The sequence below is a fragment of the Homalodisca vitripennis genome, chromosome 4 (assembly GCF_021130785.1).
Source record: "Homalodisca vitripennis isolate AUS2020 chromosome 4, UT_GWSS_2.1, whole genome shotgun sequence".
NCBI lineage: Eukaryota > Metazoa > Arthropoda > Insecta > Hemiptera > Cicadellidae > Homalodisca > Homalodisca vitripennis.
In genome coordinates this window covers 170873634-170899769 of record NC_060210.1, presented here as the reverse complement: position 1 = coordinate 170899769, position 26136 = coordinate 170873634, and the positions used below count along the sequence as shown (strand labels likewise).

General features: G+C 32.7%; 2 protein-coding genes across 6 annotated transcripts in view; one reads left to right on the top strand and one right to left on the bottom strand.

The window, feature by feature from the left end:
- The window catches only part of LOC124360608 (choline transporter-like 2), a 33351-nt gene extending 17678 nt beyond the window's left edge, over positions 1–15673 (top strand). Inside the window, exons 7-12 of the mRNA XM_046814362.1 lie at positions 922–1153; positions 1620–1791; positions 2677–2972; positions 7200–7491; positions 13832–14063; positions 15444–15673. Coding sequence (XP_046670318.1) covers positions 922–1153; positions 1620–1791; positions 2677–2972; positions 7200–7491; positions 13832–14063; positions 15444–15541 — 1322 coding nt within the window. The 3' untranslated portion in view covers positions 15542–15673. The remainder of the gene's footprint in view (positions 1–921; positions 1154–1619; positions 1792–2676; positions 2973–7199; positions 7492–13831; positions 14064–15443) is intronic.
- Positions 15674–17945: 2272 nt separating this feature from the next.
- The window catches only part of LOC124360607 (guanine nucleotide-releasing factor 2), an 82452-nt gene continuing 74261 nt past the window's right edge, over positions 17946–26136 (bottom strand). For all 5 annotated transcript variants that reach the window (XM_046814359.1, XM_046814356.1, XM_046814357.1 and 2 more), the window contains one exon: positions 17946–18556. In XM_046814359.1, coding sequence (XP_046670315.1) covers positions 18424–18556 — 133 coding nt within the window. In that variant the 3' untranslated portion in view covers positions 17946–18423. The remainder of the gene's footprint in view (positions 18557–26136) is intronic.

Genomic DNA, 26136 nt, shown 5'->3' with positions numbered 1-26136 from the left:
GTTTACATGGCACATTTGTGAGAAGAAAGTAAATAGCAAATTGACATTAATAAGTTAGTGCACTAACATCTAAATAGGTTTGTTTTAATTTATCAAGTGATGATAATTTTACATTTTTTTCTATAACATTTCTTGATATGCATTCCCTTTACATTAATATACGTTGTATAATATAATAAATAAATAATATGCTTGTTATACTAATGTTTGAATATTAACTCAAAATAATACAGATCCTGAGTAAGTACAGTCTGGATCAAGACTTAAAATTAAAGATGTGATTTACAATAAAAATGTATTAATTTACAATCAATGTCTAGCACTAATGCAATGCTAAAATATTTAACAACTTTTGGAGGCGTTAAAGTAGTAATTTTGGATGTTTTCCATTTAGTGTAAACTGTTAAAGTGGTACATTTAACGTTTTAGCCAAAGACAACACAAATCTAGATGTCTCATTGAGTTTAGTAACTAGGAGCTTATCAGAATTCTTTAGTGTTGCGTTATATCCACTAAATTTTAGTTCTTAATCCTGTACGCCAGATCGTAATGTAAACTGTATTCTAGTTGCTAGCACATGGAGAAATGGGAATATCAATAAAGAGTGTATTAGAATTGTTTTAATGTTTAAAGCTGTAGATTGAAGATATTAAATATTTTATGATCCATTCTAACATTTAGTACAAGGTGTGTCTAGAAATAAAACCGGATTAGTATTGGTATTAGTTAAATTTTACAATAATAATAATTATTTTTATAAAATATTTACAATTATAAGTAATCCGGTGACTAAAATTAATGTTTTCTGAAGTAATTCTGCAGTTTTATAGAATTATTTACTAATGTTAAACTAATGACTACAAACATAATGATTGTAAACAGGATTTTAAAAAGTTATAATTGTTTTTCGTATTTTTACAGGAGTCTTTTTCAGTTATAAAAACTATAAATTATTAAAAGACAACCAGTATGGTCGGATAGTTCCTGACAGTAACAGTCTAGAGGGTAAAGTTACCCAGCTGTTCAACAAATGGGAGTTTTGGATGCTACTTCTGGTTGTTTGTGCCTTCTTCCTCATATTCATCGTTGTCATTGTAGTGTTTTTGAGAAGCCGTATCTATTTGGCTACAGCGCTTATCAAAGAAAGCAGCAAGTAAGTGATAAACTGTTATCATCCAACTATTGAAGAATAGTACATTAGTATAATTGCTCTTGCAAAATAAAGGTAATCAAAATGAAGAATGAAAATATTGTATTACTTTAGAAGCAGGGAACTTTTTTCAAAAAATATATAAAATTAGAGTATTAATTGAATACTTGTTTACATTAGGCCTGGAATGATATACTTATTTACAATTGTGTCAGAGATGCTATCACAAAGCACTAGACTGCCAGTGATATGTATTTGTTGATATAATCTTCAAAGTTTTAAATATCTTTCTTTATCACTAATCTTCCCTAAAGTTATTATTATTAGTTTTATCTTTGTCTAACTTGATATTACACAAAGCTTTAGGTTTTGGGGAGAAGACAATTTTTCGCTATTCCTCCCCAATTTGCTGGTATGTACTGAGGATTGTAATAATGTTGTATTAAAAAATTGCATTTTGTTTGTGCAGGGCTGTCAGTAGTGCAGTGTCAACCCTGTTTTTTCCCATAATCCCTTGGGCAGTGCAACTGGTTGTTCTGTTGTGGTCTATCAGTGTATTCCTGTTTCTATACTCAACTGGAACTGACGACAGAAGAATTGAAGGAATGGATGGAAACTGCATTTGTACTGGTCCTTATCAGGTAAAAAATTTAAAATTTTATAACTTCAAAGTGCAATTACTTCAAATAAATTGTTTATAGTGAAGTATTTATAGGCAAGTTTTTATAGTGAATGATTTCTTTGATAGAAAAAATAGTTGTATACATTTTTATTATTTCTTATTTTTATGACTTGGATCAGAGAGAAAGACCAAACAATTATACTAAAGTATACTTGCATATACTATTGTGTATACATAGCTTATGATGCTGCTCTTTGATGGTCACGTACAACTGCGGGAGAGCATGACTATCTCTTTGAAGTCTCAGGTGGCAGAATTTAATAATGCTGGAATTTCTTAACCAGTTCACCGCAATGATGTGTCTAAATTTGTATGGTGAATATGTAGAAAAATAATATCTTAGTGTCACTTTCAAATGTATATAATCCAACCATATTTTCTTGTATTTTGTGTTTTTTTTTATATCAAAACGTAATCTACTTTCTGGATAGCCCTCATAATTTCAGCTGCTTCTTTAACTTCTACAATCAACTGCGATCTAATAGAATATTTGCTGACTTTTTTTTAGAAAACAAAAGAAAGTCTTTGTTAAAAACATTCAGTAGACATGTAATGATGCTTACATAATCTACAAGACATTATTAGGACCATTAGGAGGTAAAATAAAAGCAGATAGCTGTGGTAGAGAGGGGGGAGGAGGAGATTGAGTGGGAGGTGGAGTGGTGAAGGGGAGAGAGAAGTGTGGATATTGTTTTGTTAATATTGCTTCTATTTTTGAAGTATATGCCAGCACCAGTAAACATGCATTTTGTATTCTGTTGAATTTTGAATACTGTAAGTTTTGACCCAAGTAATAATAATAATAATAATAATAATGTATTTTATAAAAGTGTTGCTGTTACAGGGGATCATAGATAATACAACTTGTACAGTAGAGGAATTCAATAAGTTTTGTCACCAAGCAGGAGATGTAAACTCCCACTGTTACACAGCAGGCTGTGCCATCCGTAGCCTTAACTCAACCAATCTGGTCCTGTACCTTCAGATGTTTAATCTATTTGGGTTCTTCTGGGGAGTCTGGTTTGTGACTGGCCTTGCCCAAATGATTCTGGCAGGCACCTTCGCCACATGGTATTGGACATTCCACAAACGAAACGTTCCATTCTTCACTCTCTCACGGGCCATCTTCCGGACACTTTGGTAGGTTATCTTAACCCTATAGTGGAATAATCTAATGTGTAGATGTTGCTATATTGTGTCTCTTACCCTAACAATGCTAAAGGACATTTCAAATTATAACATAGTTCTTAACTCTTTGAGAACAATTCTTATAATTTTTAAAATGTGAAAATAGGATGGTTAGTTTGAATTAGGTTTTATTCTAAACCAGCCTGCACTAAAATAGTCCGATGGCATTTGATGTGGTGTTGTCATATCGCAACTGACCACCAGCTGTTTCTGCTAAGGCTATATACTGTCAGCTTGGTTTACATCTCGTCTGGAAAATCAGAATCAGAATCATTTTTATTGTCATTTATCTTTACAGATTGGACAAAGTCAGTATATATAGACATAAATACAGTTCTCAGCGAATACCACTTTACAAATTAATTAAGTTAAAACAAACTGTAAAACTTAGCCCAACTGACAAATAAATATATAAATATATCCTATTTAAATAAAATTTCTATGAGTTTAAGAATTCTTCTACTGAATAAAAAGCTTGGCTTATCATCCATTTAGCCACTTTTGTTTTAAACTCTTTAATGTTTGACAGTCTCCATGCTTCTGGTAACTTATTAAAAAATTTTATCTGTAGATATTTATGAGCATATTTTTCCAACCTTACAACAGGTAAAACTAAATCCTTGGCATGTCTAGTGTGATAATTATGTACATCTGTAAATTTAATAAAATTTGTAACATTTTCTCTGACATAAATTAAATTCTGAAATATAAAAATGCAAGGAACAGTCATTATATTGTAGCTGGTAAAGTAATTTCTGCAACTTTCCCTGTAGCCTAATCCAAACATGATTCTTAAAGCTCTTTTCTGCCATATAAAAATTCTGTCAGCACCCACACTATTTCCCCATAACATATTGGCATACAATAAATGTGAGTGAAAAAAACTAAAATATGCAGTCTTCATTAACTCCTTACTAACACAGGACTTTAATTTTTTTAGTAAGAAACACACTCTTGACAGTTTTGATATTAAATTATTAGTATGTTCATCCAAACAAGTTTGTGATCTAACGAGACACCAAGAAGCTTTACTGGTTTGGAAATGTCATCCTCTATTTCAAAATTTCTCAATGAAAATAGTATGAGTTCAGTCTTACTTTCATTAATTCTTAAAAGATTTGACTCAAACCATAGACTAGCCTTATTAACTACTCTGTTCGTGTCACTTAAAACGCTAGCTAAATAGTTGTCTTTTACAATTAAAGATGTGTCATCTGCATATAATATTGTCTTACAGCTTAGACTGATTGGCAAATCGTTCATGTATAATATAAACAGAAGGGGGCCAAGGACAGAACCCTGTGGGACCCCAGCAAGAACCTCTTTTCGAGATGAATATTGATCTCCAACACAAACCATATGTAGTCTACCACACAAATAGGTCCTGAAGAAACTTAACTGATCGTTGCGGATCCCATAATATTCTAATTTATTTAACAAGATGTCATGTGAAATATTGTCAAAGGCTCTGCTGAGGTCCAACAGTCATGCAAAATTTACTTAGGGCCTCAAAGCCTGACAGAATCTGAGAGACAACCTCATACAGTGCCTTCACAGTAGAGTAGCCTGGCCTAAAACCAAATTGGCTACTTGATAAAATTTTATTTACATCCAGAAATTCTAAAATCTGTTCCTTAGCGCAAGTCTCCAAAATTTTAGAAAACACTGATACAATTGTTATTGTTCTATAATTATCTATGCATCTTCTGTCACCCTTTTTAAACAGTGGTAATACTTTTTGATATTTTCAGACAATCAGGAAAATGTGAGAAAGACAAACTAAGGTTAATTACATATGTTAAATAAAGGCTTAATTATGAAAGGAACAATTAATTTTATTATTTTGTTTGAGAATCCAAAAATATCCTCACAGTTAGATGATTTCAAAGCTTTAACAACTGCAAAAACTTGCTGCTCATTAACATTTTTCCAGAGAAAATTTACAGGTGAATTTTTAGCTTTTTTAAGAAACTCATCATAACTAATACTACTATTACTCATTGTTTGTTGCTTAAGCAGTATACCTTCACCAATATTAATGTAATGATCATTAAATTGTTCTGGCGTTATCAATGGCAGCAGATTATCCTTCTGAAAATGGTTACCTGATTGCGACTTTATAACATTCCATGCCGCTAAACACTTATTACTAGCATTATTAATAAATTCATCATTACAATTTATCTTAGCATCTTTGATTTTTTCCCTGTACATTCTCCTTTGTACGTTGTAACAGTTTTTTAAGGCAGCATTGTTCCTGTAGGTAGGTATTTTTAACATATCCCTCAGTGTATTAACAATATTTCTCATTTTATGACAGGTCTCATCAAACCATTTGGAGTTAACAGCTTTCTTGTGGCTTTGAACCTTAATAGTTTTCTGAACTCTTGGACAAAAAAAATCATATAAAGTCTTAAGATTATTTACAAAAAATTCAAAAGCAACATTTGAGTCATAAATTTTATAAAGATATAAAGATCATGCCAATCACACTTAGACAAGTGTTGGACAAACAAATTAAAGTCAGTTTCTTTGGATTTCCTAAAAGAAATATGTTTTACCTGAGAAGGCATTGACGCTACACAGAACTTAAAATAAATTATGCCATGGTCAGATATCTGATAATTCCATAGACTGCTTTTAAAACAATTTTTATCTATATTTGTTACAATGTTATTGATTAATCGTTTTTGTCTTGTAGGAATACTATTTGCATGATATAAGTTGAATGATTTTAATAAGTTAACAAGTGTTACCGTTTCTACATCTTTATCCATTAAGAAGTCAATATTGAAATCAGCTCCAAGAACAATATAACTTTTAGGCTTCTTATCACAGACAAAGTGCAAAAGGGATTCTAGATAGTTAAAGAAAATATTGCTATTGGTATCTGGTGTTCTATACAGAGAAACAAATATTACATTAAGATTACTTACATATATACAAACAGCTTCTAGAAACCTGGTAGATGTGAGATGTGAGATATCAATAATTTCAAATGAGAAATGCTCCTTAAATACGATAGAGAAACCTCCATACGGCTCATCTCTACAATACGCTGCAGCTAACCTATAACCTCTTGGAACGTACAAAGTTACCTCATCGTGAAGCAACCAATGTTCATTGACCAAAAGGACATCACAATCAGCCTCATCTAAAAGGACAGCTAATTCATGCAATTTGTTTCTCATTGATTGTATGTTAAGATGTAAAACCTTCACCCACATCTCTCCACCAGACTTCCCAGGATTACAGCTTGAGTCGACAACACTTAAATTAACACAACTTTTACCTAAACTAAGACTTGTTTCTACGGTGGTAGAGCTTGATGTGACGACAAGTCGTTTCCCACAAAAGTTTTCTCTTCCTCCCCGGCTAAAAAAGATGAATGAAATAAAATGTATGTATATTTGTTTGCTGTAATAGCTGTGATGTTTGTTTATTGCAACAAATATTTAAATGGTTCAGCAACTTTCTGTATGTGTAAAACAGGCAAAAGTGATGTGCACACAGTGTAGAGGAGTGATTCAGATGCACCAGCTACCATCGGACGATTTTTGTGCGGCCTGCTTTAGTAACTTTTAACTCAATATAGTGTTTGAAGAAAAAACGTATCCTGTTCTGGAGTTTCCGAACATTGTATAATGCAGAAATGAGAATTACTAAAATAACTGTAAATTACCTCAGTAATGCTAGAAGACATTTCAACAGCGTCTGTGACATGAAATGTACAACTACATAAGAAAATATTTGGTAACTTTTTATAAATTTGCTAGGAATGAAATATATTTACTTAAATTAACTAAGTTTTAATGATTGATAGGCATTTTGAATATTAAATCTTGATAATATTAGCCTTAAAATAAAATACCTCTACTATAATATTACAATGAAACAAAATAATAGAATGCAGTTTGTAGTACTATAAACCAACCATTTATTCCAGTTAAATTACAAATCTTGGTAACAATAATAATTGGTCATAATGTTTTACAATATGAATAATAAAAGTAATTGAGTAATCAACTTATGGACAATGAACACAATATTTATTAATGCTTTATTGTTTGTAATGTGTTCACTCATGCTTTGTTATGGGAACAATGAGCGTACTCCTAATTAACTTTTCAGTACTATAATCACTATATGAAAAAGTAATTTTAGATAACTATTTTTCAGGTACCATATGGGAACTGTAGCATTCGGCTCTCTTATATTAGCCATTTGCAGTTTTATTCGAGTTATGATCGAATATGCAGAAAAGAAAGTTAAAAAATTTGATAACGCTATAACCAAAGCAATAATACGCTGCTGTAAATGCTTTTTTTGGTGCTTGGAAAAGTTCCTATGTTTTATAAACCGAAATGCATACATTATGTGTGCAATTAATGGGCAAAACTTTTGTACCTCAGCTAAGGATGCATTTCAACTTCTCATGCGGAATTTTATCCGTGTTATCTTTGTTGATAAGGTAAGAAAATAGATTTATAAATAACTATTTAATAAGCTATCAAACAAATGAATTTTGAGCGAATCTTCACACTGTCAACACATGTTCAGAAATCAGCTGGAGACGGCCATAATATATGAATGAATGGTGGTCCCTGAATTTTGTCACAGTAAAAGTTCTTAAACGAAGTGACTATATTGTTCCTCTAATCCTTAGAGCACAGGTTACATGCGTAGTGGTCGGTGTGTTCTAAGACTTACTCAGCGATTCAGTAACCTTATTTCATTTTGACTTGGATTTTAAAATAGCAGTGTCTGAGCTCTGGCCCTTTTAATCGTTGGGGTTTAAATGCAATTGTCATAATGTTTACTAGTTTTAAGGTTGTTTTTTATTGGTGACTATCCTTCTCTCATAAGCATATTGAGAGACAAATGTTTTGCTACTTAAATATTAATTTAAAAGTGTCTTTGTTTCAATATATATTCTAATGTTTATTATTAATTTTTTATGTATAATGTTTCTTTAAATTGAAGAAAATGTCGACATCTGGATTGTTTCTTTTGACTCCATTTCTAATTATTCATCTATTCATCAATTATTTTAAAAGTGTTTAAGAAGTACTGTTGGCTGCATACCAGGCTGTTCCTAATAACTCAGGAACACTCTGCTTCAACCAAGGACACTGTTGTCTGAGACTGCAATGTCGGTATAAATAACCAAATCATTCAATGATTCAAATTTGAAGCCTTAATTAAAATGAAAATGCTGACAACATTATGCGTACAATTTATGGCCTAAATGATTTGTCTATTCTATCATAACCTGTTTCAAACAATTTCAGCTCCATTGTCCACTATGACATCAACTGATGCATTTCATTCTGTATGTTTCATGTCTTATTAAGTTTTGCCACCTCATTTTCACATACATCCATATTAGTTCAACTATGTTGAGTTCATAATGAGAGATGGTACACTTCATTTTGTTATAGTGACAGACCTCTCTGGAAATACAAATTTTTCTAAATTATTTTTTTCGCTTTTAAAGCTGTAATAGATTGGTATTGTGCAGTTCAAATTTCAAATGAGTTGGTAAATTAGCAAGCAGGCACAGTCAAATCAACTCTAATGATACAGACTGTGACCCCAAATCACATGTGAAAGTTCAAATATATTAATAGAGAATAGATCAAAATTAACTTATATTGAAATAAATTTAAATCATTAAATTGTAACAGTTACAAAAAGAAATTCATATTTTATGAACAACAAGATATTGCAATTTAAGAGTAGTAGTGTGAGTCCGAGATTAAAAGTGCAAGGGAATATTTCCGAGCCCAAGTATCGCTCTCTTTCCTTCTTCCACATTTGAGGTGGAAGCATCTAATATGATAATATGAATATACAGGAATAGTTCAATTCCTTTCAAAATTTATTTTTATAGTGATTTTAAAGTGAATGAAGCACATTTATTGAAGTGCATAGTGAAACATTTTTTGTGAACACTAGTAACTCAGAGTAATTATAAAACAAACTGGTAGGTTCTACAAACACGTGTAAATTCAGTAGAAGAAATAAATTTATTGGTGGAATTTATATAAGTAGATGAGTCTTAATATTCTGAAAATGTAGACATCAGTGGTGAGTGAGTATAAGTGTATAATTTAAATCTTATCCACATTTCAGACTTTAAAACATTGTATATCACAAGCGAATACAAAATTAAAAACTCAAACTTTGTTGTACCGTTTTACTGGCACATGAGGGGTTAGCTTTGAAATTTAAAACTTTTGTGAAGGTTAAAATATAAAATAAAATCTTCTGAAATAAAGTTCAAACTAAAATAAAACTTCTTCATAAAAAGAATTACTGGAATTAAAATTAAAATAATAACTTCTTGATGACTTTTAAATTCAAACTTGTAATATATTCGTCACTCCAAAAATGTACAAAGTTCTTACAGCTTTTTATTCAATTTTCAAAATTCAAAAACTTTCACACTCTAATCTGATATGGCAATTCTTCACTTTAATTTATCTTCAAAATTCAATTTTATTTTGTTACTAATTTTCTTTACTTTAATTTAAAAATTATTCTTCAGTGTTAGAGAATTAAAAAGTTCTTCAGTGTGAGAGATTTAAAAAATTCTTCAGTGTTAGAGATTTAAAAAATTCTTCAGTGTTAAGAGATTTTAAAATATTGCTGAAAGCATCTGTAACAACCACAAAACTCTTTTAGTATTTTTACATAAAATTTTATATACATGTGCTCACTGCACCAACAAGTTTTATATTGCACAGATCAAAAGGACAAGTTCCTAAATTCCCATTAAATTTAATTTTTACAATATTTCTTTCCCCAAAATTATTCCAAAATAACTAAGAATGTATATTGACTGGACTCCAGTTAAAAAGTTCACTTACCCGCAGGTTCGATCACAATTAGCAAAAAGTTTTTCTCTAAGCACTTTCAAACTCTACTCGTTACAATCACTTCCGATTAACTGAGACGGGAGGTACGGCACGTCTACCTCACCCCACCTCTCTATTTCGTTATCAAACACTGCCATCTGCGATGCGCGCCTCGCTGATAGCAGCCTCTTTTGTACAGTCCAGTCCTTATCATTCTTCTGGGCCTACTCCTTCCACCGGTAATCCAGTTACCCCAGAATTATTATTTAATACAATCGGTACATTGTGACATAGTATTATAAAGTTATCAAAAGAAAGTAAAATAATTTAAATATAATTAAATTTGACAAACCCCGAATATTAAACTAATCATACACAGATGGCAGAGGCAATGTGAAGCAATAACAGTATCCCACAAAATCGTCACCAAGTGGCTACACCTATTTGAGGCCATGACATATAACTGATTACATTCAAACTACGAAAATCACGTTGGGTTAGATGGCTACACACCGATCCTGTTTATTGTTGCAACCAACGTATGGCTACTAACATACAGGGTAATTACAGGGAAACGCATGTTTTTGACTTGCATAGTATACAAAGAATATCGGTCGGCGACAGCTGGAAGTTGTTGCACTGTGGAGGGGGGAGTGTGCAGTTGTAGTAGTTGTGCAGTTTCAGTTGTAGCCGAGATGTGGAACCTTGAGCATCGTACGTTTGTCAGGTGACAGTTTTACGCAAATGGTGAATCAGTCACTCAGACTCAGCGAGACTTTCGTGCACATTTTAACATTGCATGGCATGGTGCTATCCCTGATCGTAACACGATATTGTGTTGGATACATAATGTTAACACAACTGGATCTTTGCTTAAGGGGAGTTGAAGAAAACTCCTGGACCGGCAACGACAGTTAGTACCCCTGAGACAGTTGAAAGAGTGGGCCTTGCAACTGAGTCCTAGCCGCTCAATTCGGAAGCGGGCATCTGCTCTCGGACTTCGCCCATCCACAGTGAGGAAGATTTTGGTCACACATCTTAAATTTAATCCTTTCAAGCTGGCAGTATGTCATCAATTGAGTCAAGAAGATTTGGACGTGTAAATTTTGGTAACACAATGAGTGAAATTTTGGAAGAAAATGACGAAGCAGTTATCCTTATGAGTGATGAAGCGCATTTCCACTTGGACGGAGCAGTCAATGAACAGAATTTACGATTTTGGTGTGCAGAAAATCCTCAAAACGTAGCTGAGAGACCTCTTCATAGCTTATGTGTGACTGTGTGGTGTGCGGTTAGTGAAAAGGGGATCATTGGTCCTTATTTTTTTGAAGACAATGATGGCAGAGCAGTGACAGTGAATGCACAACGGTACCTGGAAATGTTGGAAGAATATCTCTTGCCAGAATGTTTGGTTACAACAAGATCAGGCAATAGCCCATACGGCTCGCATTAGTATGGAATTCCTTCGGTGAACATTCCCTACAAGAGTGATCTCACGTTTTGGTGATGTCACTTGGCCTTCTCGCTCACCGGATCTTACAATTCCAGATTTCTCTCTGTGGAGATTTTTGAAATCTAGAGTTTACATAAACAAGCCACGAACAATAGAGGAACTTAAAGAAGCTATTCGCCAAGAAATCAATGCCATTCCTAGAGATATGTTAGCAAAATCCGTAGCAAGTTTTAAAGAACGCCTTCAACACTGTATCCAAGCAGAAGGTGGGGGTCACCTTAGAGATGTAATTTTTAAACGCTAAATTGTAAATAATTTTATTCTGAAATTGCATATTGTGTACACTGTTTTTCCACTCATAAATACATTTTTTGCTTTGAATCGCCTGAGTACTCATTATTTGAAAAACACGTTTCTCGGTAATCACCCTGTACATTACGAATCAACACCGATCTTACATAAGTGGCTGCATCAACATGAGGTCTAGTTACTGATCCCGATCATATTAAAAAAATCCTTCATTTCCTATAGGTAATATTAAATATTATAGTTCTTTTCCCTACATCTGAAGGCTTGCAAATACCTTCTCTCTACCAATTAAAAGAGTTGAATGTTACTAAGATAGTACAAGTTGGAAAATCTCCCCAGCCATAATTTGTTTTGAATCTGTATTTCATGAGATACGACATTCTAAGCTTGATACTTACGATACCTATATATTACACTGTTAATAAATGGTATATTCTAAATTACAGAACCTTTTTGTAAAACTTAGCTCTAACTACCCAAATAGTCACTAATTCTTTAAGAACAGGTTTAATATACTTCTTGAGTCAAAACCCCATTAATTTTAATTGTTTTGGAAGTAAGGATTTAATTATTTTAAGAAAAACAGACACATTTTCTTCAAGATTCTTATGCAAGTTTTCAATGTAAACTAAGTGTATTCTACCTTTCTTGAACCTTTTTTAAATTTTCTCAAGTGACAATTAGTACAGTTGGAGCAGACTGTACAGTCCTGCTTTCGTCTGCGGACCAGTCAAGGGTCAAGAATACTTTTAAATTAAATCTTTAGTAGTAAAGTCTCAATTTTTTATTGTAATATTCAACAATTTTAAAGAATTCTCAGCATTTTTTTCTATTTCAATGAAAAAATAGCCCTTCCAGTTCAGTCGGAAGAAAAGTAAATTTCACATGTGGTATAATCATCTCAAAATGACAAATTGAAGAAGAATTATTAATTATTAGTTGCGAAATTTAATTTACTTAACATTGATAGAACGATTACTCTCAAGCTTAGTATCTTGATATAGTACTAACACTTTCAAATATTTAGAAACTCCATCATCTTAAAACTTCGTTATAAGATAATATGAGAAGCAAAAATATTAATTTGTTTACAAAAACTACTTGAATAATAAAACGAATATGAATATAAAATATATATTTTTATATCACACTTCAGGTACACAAAAGATTCACATAAAATCGAGGAAGACTCAGTACAAACTTTCTTGATGGTGTCTTTGACTTGATGAACAAAAATGTTAGCTGGCCAAATTTTTGAATTTATTGTCATTGCTATATTGTATTTTTGATTTACTAATGAGTGATCTTCAGTTTCAAATCATCTTCTATTCCATCAATTTAATCAATGTATAAACAAAAATTATGCCTACTATTAGTATGCTCTATTTTTTAGTATTCCAATACGAGGTAAGGAATTCTGGGCATTGCATGTTATCTCAGTTTAGAAGAGAATAAAACAACAGATATTTTAGTAGTTTTAAAGGAACTTACAGTTGTACTATTACGATACTCAAATTTATATTAATTGTGAATCAAATTTTGAAATGTTTTGTATATAACAGTTTGTGCATACTAACTTAATATAATTAATTGACACCAATTATACATATAATCTTTTAAATTATACATCTCCTTTCCCTTTGTGAAAAATGTCATTTCATAGTGGATGATAGTTTACTCAGTACATTAGGTACAAAATGTAAAATAAAGAAATTTAATGTGAATAAAAATTGTTTTCCTTGACAACAAATTCAACTAAACATTTTTTAAATAGTAAATACTTGATTTTTTTCCAAAATCAAACACTTTGAATTTGTTTTGTAGGTTTGCTATATCATTGTAACACATATCATTGTCTTTTGTTTTAATAAATCACAGCCGCTACTTAGTAGGAGTCTAGTGTGAATCAATCTACAATTTGTGTTTTAAAACTGAAATTAGAATACAGTATACAATCACTCTTTCTTTCTTTATGATTGTTGACAGATAGTTAGAAATATGTTTACCATTTTACTCACAAAAACATACATACATTATAATATGTATAAAACAAATTAACATTAATTAGGTAAGAAACATAAAGGGGCAAATCTACAAGTAGCAAGTAGATAGGGGTAAGTGTAGCAAGTAGTTTAAATTTTCTCCATCTCGAAGCGTGTATAATTCATTAAGGAAAAACTCTTTTCTAGGTGACAGATTTCCTGTTTTTCCTGGGAAAAGTTCTAGTAACAGCAGTGGTGGTTGTCATGTCGTATCACGTGTTTACTGGTCAAGTGCGCCTACTAGACGACTCCGGCAGAGACGTTGTTCTTGTCTACCCTTGGCTGCCCATGGCCATTGTTGGGCTCATGACTTACATCATAGTTTCTATTTTCTTCTCAGTGTATTCTGTTGCAGTAGATACATTGTTTCTCTGCTTTTGTAAGTTTTTACTCTGAAATAGTTCATGTGGTTTCATAATATAATTAGTGTTTAATGTAATGTAACTGTTTTAAAAATTTTAGAATATGAATAATTTAATATTTTGTTTGACAAATTAATAAAAATAAACCAATAAAATTAATATTAAATTCATAGAAAATAAATTCAATTCGCTATATAGAAAACATACTGATAACACAATATTAAGTTGGAACGTAGGTTACTAAGTCCATTTACTTTAATTCAGAGTAAAACACATTGCCAATGTATCTTCACAATCAACTAATAATTTTGCAAATGTCACTAAGTTTAAAAATTAATTTTTCTCTGTCCAAACAACAAAATTAAAATTGTAATTAGTCAATAATACAGTTTAAACTTGAGCTAAACTAAAAACTCTATATGTATTAAAAAGAATGTAATACAAGACGTAGTGTGGGTATTTATGAGGGCTATCCAAAAAGTAGATTACATTTTGCTCTGTAGCCGCAAGGTGTGCGGCTATATTTTGATGTCAGGGGGTTTCTCGGATCAGTGGCTATTAAGCCGTTGCTAGTGAGAGGTTACTGTCACTCCTTGTTGTTTTATAATAGCAGTTTAAAATGTGGGACACAATTTAAAATCCTGCGAGTTGTGAAGTGTGGTCGGTAATAAGGTTTTTTGTTGGATAAGCACAATAAACTAATTGAGATTTATCTCCAACTCAGTGAAGTTTATGGGTATGATATGGTTCCTGAAGCTGGAGTGTGTTAGTGGTGCATTAGGTTTGAAAATGGTCAAACTAATGTGTATGATCATGAACAAAGTGGGTGGTCAAGCATTGTGACCGATGAAATATTTGTCTCTAAAGTCCATGAAAAGATTAAAGAGGACCACCACTTTACAATAACAGAATCCTCACTTAGTTAAATTTCAAGGAGTATTTCTACACAAAATTGCTACGCAGAAGTTAGGTTACCATAAATTTTGTGCACGATGTGTACAAAAAATCTTAAAAGAAAACCATAAAAATTAGTGTATGGCTGGTTCATTGATATTTTTGGTTATTTACAAAAAAGATGGTGACTCGCTGCTCAATTTAATTATTACAGGAGTTGAGACTTGGGTAAAACATGTTAATTGCAAACCAAATTAGTCTCTGGAGTGGGGGCACACATACTCCCCCAAAAAACCAAGGAAATGCGTGTAAACATTGTTGGCTCGGAAGATTATGGTAACTGTTTATGTCAAAACTTCTATTTTATGGATAGCCCTCGTATAATACACTTTGTATATGAACACCAGTAGGTTTGATAGTTAAAAAATATATATTTTTTATATATATATATATATATATATATATATATATCCCATTATTATATCTTGTTATACTATTTTCAGTGGAGGACTGTGAAAGGAATGATGGTTCAGCAGAGAAACCCTACTTTATGTCAAAACAATTGATGAAGATCCTAGGAAAGAAGAACAAAACAGTATAGTAAAACTGGACTACAGGGTTGTTATATTGTATACCAAAGCTATAGTTACTACATAGCATCATTTTGTACAGTTAAAATGTTATTGTATATGCCTATTGATAGTTTTGATAATTAAAGTTGTATATAATAGAATTCAGTTTCTTAACAAATCCATAATATCCTAGTTCAATACTGACCAAGTGAACTTAGCAAAGTTGTTTGGAATATGGTATGAAGGTATTTTGGAATATCCAATTATGAAAATAAATATTTTCCAACAATCCTACAATTCCAAAATTATATTGACTTCAAAAAATACACATACATGGGAAAAGAAAGTATCCCATCGTATCTAGCACATATATTTTATATAGTTATAAAAAATACTTTTTTATTTTCAACTAAAAGAGAGACTTGATTTATACAATCAATTGAAGATATTGTAGAAGAAGACAAAGGCCTCATATCTTTTGATATCATAATCGCTTTGACCTAATGTTGCAACTAAAGATACAATTTTTTACTAACCCTTTGAGGAACAACCGTTTTATTTATCGCCGGTGGACCTTCAACATTCTTTGATATATTTATCTTCTATTTGGAGTAAAATAATTTGTTTCTGTTACCTGTACGTTCTTTAAGGGATTCTGTTGTTGCTTTGTTACTAGACAGTGATTACAAGTGCAATTCTGATATCAGTGATAATGAAGGAAGTGTAGAATACGTAATTATTTCCCATGCTCAAAAACTTGTTTTTGAGAGGATAAAGAACATGAATGTCAAGATGAAGGTTATTTGGATTATTTTACAAGTTTACAGTATGTTTTATTAATTGTAGAGTAATTGTACAGTGAATAAAAACATCTGAATTTTCTAGGAAACAATAAGTTTGAAAATATGTCCAGCTTAATCATAAATAACATTACTCAATATTGTCTTTTATTTTATTTATAGACTTATTATTTTATACGACACTAGCTGTTTCCCGCAGCTTTGCCTATGTATGTGCAATTTTGGTTCAAGTGATTTATATTTCCAATGCCGGTGTAGAGTTTGCTTTGTTAAATTTGTGTATGTTTATTTTCTCCCAGCCGGATCATGACAAAATCTGATAAATACATAATTGAAATATATTGATTTTATTTGTGTACATATTGCTCCAGTACTACAAATTGACTGCTTGTTAAATTCTGTAAAACTTAATATTCGATTTGACCGCTTAAAACCAAAAACTATTTAAAAAATGTACTCTTTGTATTGAGTGTCTCGGAATGTACATAATACATCAAAACGCACACAAAGTGGAAAGCGGCATACTTACTGAATAGGTCAAAACTCATGAAAGGATTCATTATTGAGGACAATATTCAGACCTACGAGGTGGTGAAGTGGAGCAGATTTATTTAGTATCAGAATTAATTCCTGTTTGATAACATATAGTTATTGCACTGGAAGCTTGGTGCATGTGCTTACACAACACTGGTAGCTTGGTGCATGTGCTTACACAACACTGGTAGCTTGATGCTTGTGATAATACAACACTGGTAGCTTGATGCTTGTGTTTGCACAACACCAGTAGCTTGGTGCATGTGCTTACACAACACCAGTAGCTTGGTGCATGTGCTTACAAAAATTTTTCAATGTACAATGAAATACATATATTGTGCTTAAACAAATTTATCAATCTTTTTTTATTTAGGTTTCAGCCTATGTTTCCATAGAAAACCTTCTTGTAGACCTCCAACTATTTTTTTATAATATACCCTTAACCTGAATGAGTATGTCTAGTTGAATTGAATATTGAAAATAAAGCCAGCACTTGGGTTATGGAGACGTATCAATGGCTGGGTTGCTCTTGCCCTCTCTCCCACACTCCTCTTTAGGTTGTGACAGTGGTTATAGCCACAACCACAACCTAAAGAACAAAAAGTCATATCCTTGCAAGCTCCTTTAATTTTTTTTACACCTGAACCCTGGATTACTTAACTCAATGTAGGCTGATCTGTCCGTGGTGATCAATATATTCTTGTATGAATCTTCTTTCATAGGTATAAAAGTCCACCCAAGATTGGATACACTACAAACTGTGTATGATTGTTGCTTACAGGAAAACAAGGCATAAATACAAGACTTGGACAGGGCACAACAATTTAATAACTATCAATAAATAAAAAATATACAGTTAAAAGCAACAAAAATAAACAATGGTAAATAAATGAGTATATGATAATTTCACTGAACAAAACAAATAATAAAAAAGTGAAAATACGACAAAAATAGACATTCTTAATAAAAATTATATTATATACTTACTTTACATTGTTCTTTTTTTAACCTACCTATATTTTAAAAAATAATAAAAAACAATATTACCTTTTAAAAATATATCTGTATATTACACATAGCACATACCACAAATATTGTGAAAATATTTACAAACAGCCACAAAAACAGTGGTTTACTAAAACAAATAAAATGTATCACATACAATAAAAATCTTACATTTAATAATTTATTGCGTAATTGAATCACACACGCTTACATACGATCACACAAACATGAACACACACTTGACTGTTAGGCCTTCAGATGTCACATCACCACTTCGTTGCTTAGATTCATTGTTAAGTTTGATCTTTACAATAGATTTAATAATTAAAGCATTGTTACCATTACATTAACCTATACGGGTACATAAAGGCAGACCGAATCTCACCTAATACTGTTAGATCATACTACGTCAAAACAGGAAGAAGACAACTAAACAAAAAAACATAAGTTGTGACGTTTCTCCTTACTTTATATTACATTTAAACAAGTGTTAAAAGTGCAAAAAATTACCTATAAATATGGTTAGAAGGTTATAAAATATGGTAACTTAAAAAACTACAAAAACTCCAGTATTATTGGACAACCTTTTTGGAGCCACGTGGTTTGATACTTTCTGATATTTGCCACATGGCCTCTTCACACAAAAACTCATCAAAGTTGCTGAAGAAAGCAATGATGCGTTCACTTTTCTTGAAACTGTACACTCTGAAAAAAGTAATTATTGTTGAAATTTGAGTTATATTACCCTCCAGTTACAATAAACATATACATTAGAATATTTCGGATAAACACCACACAACAATAGTACAAGAACCTTTCAAGTATTTGTTATTTTTAACGCCGTTAAGATCTGTTAACTCTAAAAAAATTTAAAATTATGGTGGAAGGTTTGATTTAATGTGTATATTGGGATTAGCTCCATTTCACCTTCTGCTCACTGCAGCGTCTGGGAGTGGAATCTGGAGTCCACTTCTGTCCAGCAAGACCAAAATATTAAAGTACCTTGACAATACTACGTACTTAATACTTGCCATAATTTCAGTATTAAAAACATACTATCAGCTACACAACAAGTACTTAATTGATTTAGTGTCGCATCGTTTATACAACAAACACTTAGGCTACAAAAGTCTGCGATAGTAACGGATCTCACGGAAGGTGAAATGGAGCTAAACTTGACACTCAAATTTAAAAGGGCCAACTAATGAAACATGTATGTAGTTTGAGTTTTACGTTATAAATAGATTATAATTCACTCTTATTGAACCAAATCATTGTTCTTACGCCCAGAAACTAATAATAGCTTTGTAATATCTTTTAAATTTATAAATGATTCAATACATCATAGTGTGGTAAAGAAGTTGTGCAGATGACAGCATTCGCTTTCATGATTGACACCTGAAAACACTCACTGTTCTTTTCAAGTTAAATCCAATAGCCATCACCCTAATGTAATTTTTGTTGAGATTGTTTACGTTACTGTTTAGTGGGTAATCAATTATTGTATGTTTATATGACGAATAGCAACAGTGTGAGAATAAAGAGTTTATACATTATGTTAGCAATACTAATTTGTTGGAAATGACAATTGGCAGTCCTCCCTTGTTGTCTCAAATGAATCTATTCCCAGATGTTTATGTTATTATTTCGTTTTTTTTATACATTGAATGGTCTGTTTCAAAATGATTAAAAAGCAGTTGAATACAGTTAAATAGTCAATCATTGCCTGCGTTTTTTTTATCAATTCACAATTTCAGATTTTCGCTGCAATTTTTTAGCTCCTCATATTTGTAGATTTTTATTAACATAGTTCAAATAACTTACAACCCCCTAACAATCAACTCATAAATATGTAAATAAATATTTGCATACATTTGGACAGTAACTCTTAGAAACATTTGTTATATTAAATATGTGTACAAACATTTTTGGAGGCTATAAGTAAAGTTTGAGTCAGTCAAAAATGTTTACGTCAAAGCAAACCCTATTTTTATTGTTTCCTAGTTATGAGACAAATAAAACATTTGAACAATATTTTGAGTATCTCTATTTCTGTTGAAGGAACAATTTTCTTCATAAACCATTATTCAAATTTTAGTAAAACGGAACGGTTTTTGCATGGAAAATATGAATGTCTGTGGTCCTTAAATGGTTAATTGTAACAGAATTGTCCAGGTAACACATTCCTATTCCCTATTTCAATTTTGTTTATTTCAAAACTTGTAGTAAATTTAATATTCATATGAAGAGGGATTATCTACTATACGAGGGGATACCCAAAAGTTCCCGGAATAGCTTTGCCGTAGGCGGAGCTTGCGTAGTACAAATTCTCGCCGCTTGGCTCTTGTAGCGCTGCTCTTTGCCAGCTCAGTGCTGCCTGTTGCGTTGACCTGACATGTTCTGTTCCTGTGGAGTAATAGTTTTTGCTGGTGCTGTTTTGTGATCGTACCGTTTTTTATGATGGCGAGTTTGAGTGAACAACGTGCAGCTGTGAAATTTTGTTTTCTGCTTGGCAAAAACACCGCTGAAACAGTTGAAATGTTGAAGACAGCCTACAAAGACGACACTATGGGGAAAAGCCAAGTGTACGAATGGTTTTCTCGGTTTAAAAATGATGACATGTCAATTCAGGACAAACCTCATTCTGAACGACCATCGACTTCCCAAAGAGACGAAAATCTTATGAAAGTGAAAGAAATTGTGCTTGTAGACCGACGACAGACTATCGAGCAAATATCAGAGGCTAGTGGGTTACTATGAAGCTCAGTTCAACGGATTTTAACCGAAGACTTGAACATGAAAAGGGTTGCCGCCAAGTTTGTGCCTCGTGCTCTCACTGACTTTCAAAAGGAACGTCGAATTGAAGCCTGCCGTGACTTGAAGCAGCAACTTGAAGCCAATCCAGATTTCTTGTCAAAAATAATTACAGGTGACGAATCTTGGTGCTATGGGTACCACCCAGAAACCAAACAACAATTCAGCCAATGGAAGATGGCATCATCACCCAGACCAAAAAAAAATGCTGTCAAGTCAGATCAATGCTTATTTGTTTTTTTTTATGTAAAGGGGATTGTCCATTCAGAATTTGTTCCACCAGGCAAGACAGTAAATCAAGTGTTTTATCTTGAAGTCTTAAGAAGACTACAGAACAGCATTCGCCGCAAAAGACCTGATTTGTGGTTTTTTCACCACGACAACGCGCCTGCGCACATAGCAATCTCTGTCACCCAGTTTTTGGCCAAAAATGGCATGGTTTCCCTACCACACGCACCTTACTCACCAGATTTGGCTCCGTGCGACTTCTTTTTATTCCCAAGAATGAAAAGAGGCATGAAAGGTCTCCGATTTGACAGCGTGGATGACGTCAAGAAAAAAACAACGGAGGAACTGGCAGCCATCACTGACGAGGAGTACAAAACATGTTTCGAACAGTGGAAACAACGATGGGATAAGTGTGTAAAGTGCAATGGAGAATACTTTGAAGGTGATAAGTTTGTTTTATAAAAAAAATAAATATATGTATATTTAAAACAAAATTCTGTTTTTCTTGGGTACCCCCTCGTAATGTACACATCCAAATTACTGATAAGCCATTGATAGAGGGATAATGAAATTGCCTTTGATTGTTGGTCCTTGGGAAGTTTAACCTTAGATCAGAGTGACATGAGGCTTCCATCATTATTATTTATTGTTACTATAATTAAACATGCCAAAACACAACTATGCCCAATAATGATTCATTTAATTATCTCCTCTTTCGTGAATGGTAAATTTCCAGATATACCAGGATAGGCTGAAAAGTAGTTAGTGCACACGTGCTTGTAGAATGCTAACGAAAAGAAATAGCGAGATCGGGTACTAAGTAAAGTAGGGTACAATTCTTAAGCTTCATAATCATTCATTTATTTTTCAACATAGTCACCATTAAGACTAACACATTTCTTCAAACATGTAACAAGTTTTTTTATTCTGTCACTGAAAAATTCTTCAGATTTTTCTCGAATCTACGACGCAATAGCTGCTTTCACCGCATTGTCTGAAGTGTAATGAGTACCCTTGAGATCTCTATTGAGTAGAGGGAAAAAATAAAAATCGCAGGGGGCTAGATCGGAGGAATAGGGAGGGTGTGGAATTGGTTTAAACTTCAGCTTTCTCATTGCTTCTTCTGTTGCGCGCGAAGTGTGTGGACAAGCGTTGTCGTGTTGCAAGATTATTGGCTGGATACTGCCTCTAACATGAAAAATTCGATGTCGGAGGTGTTTTAGTCTCTATTTATTGAGACGAATTTACTGTCGCGCCTTGTTTCAGATAATCGGTCACTTACACTCAATGAGCATCCCAAAACACGGTCAAAAGGATTTTTCTTGCGGATGGTTGTATTTTAAACTTTTTTGTCACAGGAGAACCGAAATGTCAATATTTAGTGCTTTGCCTTTTCTCTTCTGGATCATAATGGTGCACTTATGACTTGTCTCCTGCCACCATATTCAAAAGAAAGTCGTCTCCTTCGCCATGGTAGCGCTGTAAAAGTTGCTGACAGCATTCCATTTGACACTGTTTAGTCTTGTCTGTTAAATGGCGTGGCACCCATCTTGCACATATTTTCCGGAATAATAATTGTTGAATAATTAAATTAACACGTTCTTTAGATATTCCAATATGGTTTGTGATACGCTGTTGGTTGATTCGCCGATTACTTTGAATCAAATTATCAATGAGTTTGTGATGCTTGTCATCTGTGGCAGTGATCGGACGTCTACTGCGTGTTCCATTAACAACTTATGGCTTTTCCAGGATCACAACCACGAAATTTTATCACCCATTGATTGATAGTTTATCTATAAACAGCATCGTCACCGTAAACACTCTTGAAACAGCGATAGATTTCAGTAGGATTAACTTTTTCAGCAGTTACAAATTCAATAACAGCATGTTGTATACATCTAATTGATATAGCATTTGAATGGTTACGCTGCTAGCAATACAATGGATTGATGCAAAGTTTTCAAACTGCACATGCATGTAGAGGAGGAATGCTACTTACGAATGCCACCAGGCGCGCTTCTATAGCTCATTTCAATCACGTTTTACAAGCATGTGTGCATTACTTTTCAGCCTACCCTCGTACTTAAAACTTCAGAAGTCATCTCAATACATAAAAAATTATTCTTAAGTAAAAAATAATTATAGACCAGTCTCTGTGATTCCAGGAATTAGAAAAATATATGAGAAGGTTGTTAACAACAGACTATCACCATATTTAAAAACTAATGATATATTAGACTGTACAACACGGATTTATAAAAAGTAAATAGACTATCACCGCCTCAGTACACTTTATTGAATCTATCATTAACTCAGCTGACAATAATGAAACAGCACATTCATGGACTTATCAAATGCATTTGACAATGTAAATCATCAGATATTATTACTATCATTATTAAGTTTGTTGGGGATAAAAAAAATTCATTAATTGTCAAACCAACAACAATATGTGGAAATATTGCAAATAAACACTTCAAATCACGTCTTAAAACTTAGATCTGCAAAATGTTGAAATACAAGTGCCTCAAGGGTCAAATCTTGGACCTCTTGTATTCCTATGTTAACATTGTATAGACAAATATTTCAATTTTTCATTTAACACTAATTTGTGCTTGTATGAAGACAATAAAAATCTAAAAATGTAAAGAAACAAAATTTGAAGAAGTTGAAAAATATGCAGATGTTAGCCTGTCCAATCTAAATAATTTGTTTAGAAACAGAAGCCTAATTTTAAACCCTAAAAAACTATATATATATATATATATATATATAAACTAAACTAAGCAATAAAACAAGCTTAGTTTATAATATTTATTAATAATGTTGAAATAAATAAAAATGAAGAAATTTAATTTCTTGTATTAGTGCTTGACAATAATTTGTAAAGGGTTGAACAAGTTAAATGAATACTCAATAGTATTAAGAATTATTTACAATCACAAGGATGTAGAAATTCTCAAACAAATATATTTTCCCCATGTTCATTAACATATTTCAAATAGTCTCTCAATTTATGGAGCAACACAAAAAAAACCCTGAATGAATTTTTAAAACTCAAAAGAAAGCATTGAAAGTGATGTTAAATTTAAATTATTTACAATCTGTCAAAAGATACTTTGGCTAAAGATTTTTTACAGTCTATTGTTTGTTGATTTATGAGACTACAATGTTTATAAAAAAATCAAGAAAACTTAATTGAAATATCCATGGTTGTAAAACCCACAAGAGAAAATAAATTGGTTTAAAAGAAACAAGGTATGAGGGTAAAAGTTTTAAAACTATATTCCTGTACAAATTAAAAATGAGAGTAATAAAAATTTAGGCTTGTCATATTTAACACATTCACTGCGGGTGACGAGCATGCTTGTCATGTGAAAATGGCGCACTGGGCGGTGGACGAGCAAACTCGGCATACGGCAGCTGCTTTCATATTGCCTCAGTGAGCTGAGCAGTTGCCCGGGAAGGCTGTAACACTCATAGCAAGGTGTGTCTGTTTCGGTGAGTCAGTAGGTGCAATTCGTCGCTGGTACCCCATTTTCGTTTGTTGTGTATGCTTTGCGATATTGTGTGAGTGGATTATACTGTCTGTTGACTGTGTAAGTGTATGTACTCATAATGGAGGAGGACGATAATTTTTCATCTGATGAAGACAATGAGTCGAGTTCAAACAGTTCTAGGGACGTTAAAGGCGGCGTCCCCCAACCCAGTGGGCCACCCCACCCCAAGTAATTGATGTACTATCTACGTGTCATTCATGTACTATACAGGGTGTCAATTAAGTCTGGAACCTCTTTTTTAATTTTTGAACCATAATAGAAAGAAATACCAAAGTTCACACGTGATTACTGGTGATAGTAACGCACACATCTGTCCAATTACCGACCGGATAATCCCTTTGGGGGACGGTCCACAAGGAGTCAGCCAAATTCTTAAATAGCAGCATAGGTCAAGTTTGGTATCAAATTAAAGGTCTTACTTAGCAGAGTATAATGCCGCAAACCGGACTTAAAAAGGTGGATTCATTCAGTAGTTATAGCTATTTGAATTTTAAAACAATTAAACAATGTAAATTATTAAGTATTACAAGTAAACACCAATTTTTAAGTACCTGTGATCAAAGTAAGTGTTCAAAATGTTCCCCTCCCATCATCTGACAATGTAGTAATCGAAGCCAGGAATCAATAATTATTACCAATAACACAACTACTGTTAGAATGTGAAAGTGGCAGATTGAGTCATACACAGCATCCACAGAAACTTAACGTTTGGGAAGGTATTATAGGAAACCAAATTATGGGCCCATTATTTATCAATGGTAATTTAAATGGTGACTCGTATCTAGCAAAGCTCCAAAATGAGATAATTCCTGCACTACAAGCTGCTCTTGGTCGACAATTTCAAAGAATTTATTTCCAACAAGATGGCGCGCCACCACACTTTGCTCTCCTTGTTAGAGAATACTTGGATACAATATTCCTTCACAGATGGATTGGAAGACATGGTGCAGTAGAGTGGCTTGCTCGTTCCCCTGATTTATCTCCGCTGGATTTTTTTCTTTGGGGATACCTCAAAGATAAAGTTTATCGTACTAAGCCTCGAGATTTGGCGCACCTAAGAAATCTCATAGTCCAAGAAGCTCAAGATATTCCTCGTGACTACCTTCAAAATGCAGTGGATGGCTTTTACAACCGCCTAGTACATTGCCAGACGATGGTAGGGGAACATTTTGAACACTTACTTTGATCACAGGTACTTAAAAATTGGTGTTTACTTGTAATACTTAATAATTACATTGTTCAATTGTTTTAAAATTCAAATAGCTATAACTACTGAATGAATCCACCTTTTTAAGTCCGGTTTGCGGCATTGTACTCTGCTAAGTAAGACCTTTAATTTGATACCAAACTTGACCTATGCTGCAATTTAAGAATTTTGTCTGACTCCTTGTGGACCGCACCCCAAAGGGATTATCTGGTCGGTAATTGGGCAGATATGTGCGTTACTATCACCAGTAAGCACGTGTGAACTTTGGTATTTTTGTATATTGTGGTTTAAAAATTAAAAAAGAGGTTCCAGACTTAATTGACACCCTGTATATATAAATTAATTGGCATGAAAATTAATGAGATCAGATAATAAATAACTGATCAATTGTATTTGTCATAAGATAATTAAATATACATTTCTTCGTTATCATCACTAATTTGAAATTTTTCCACCAAAACACTTTTAACACA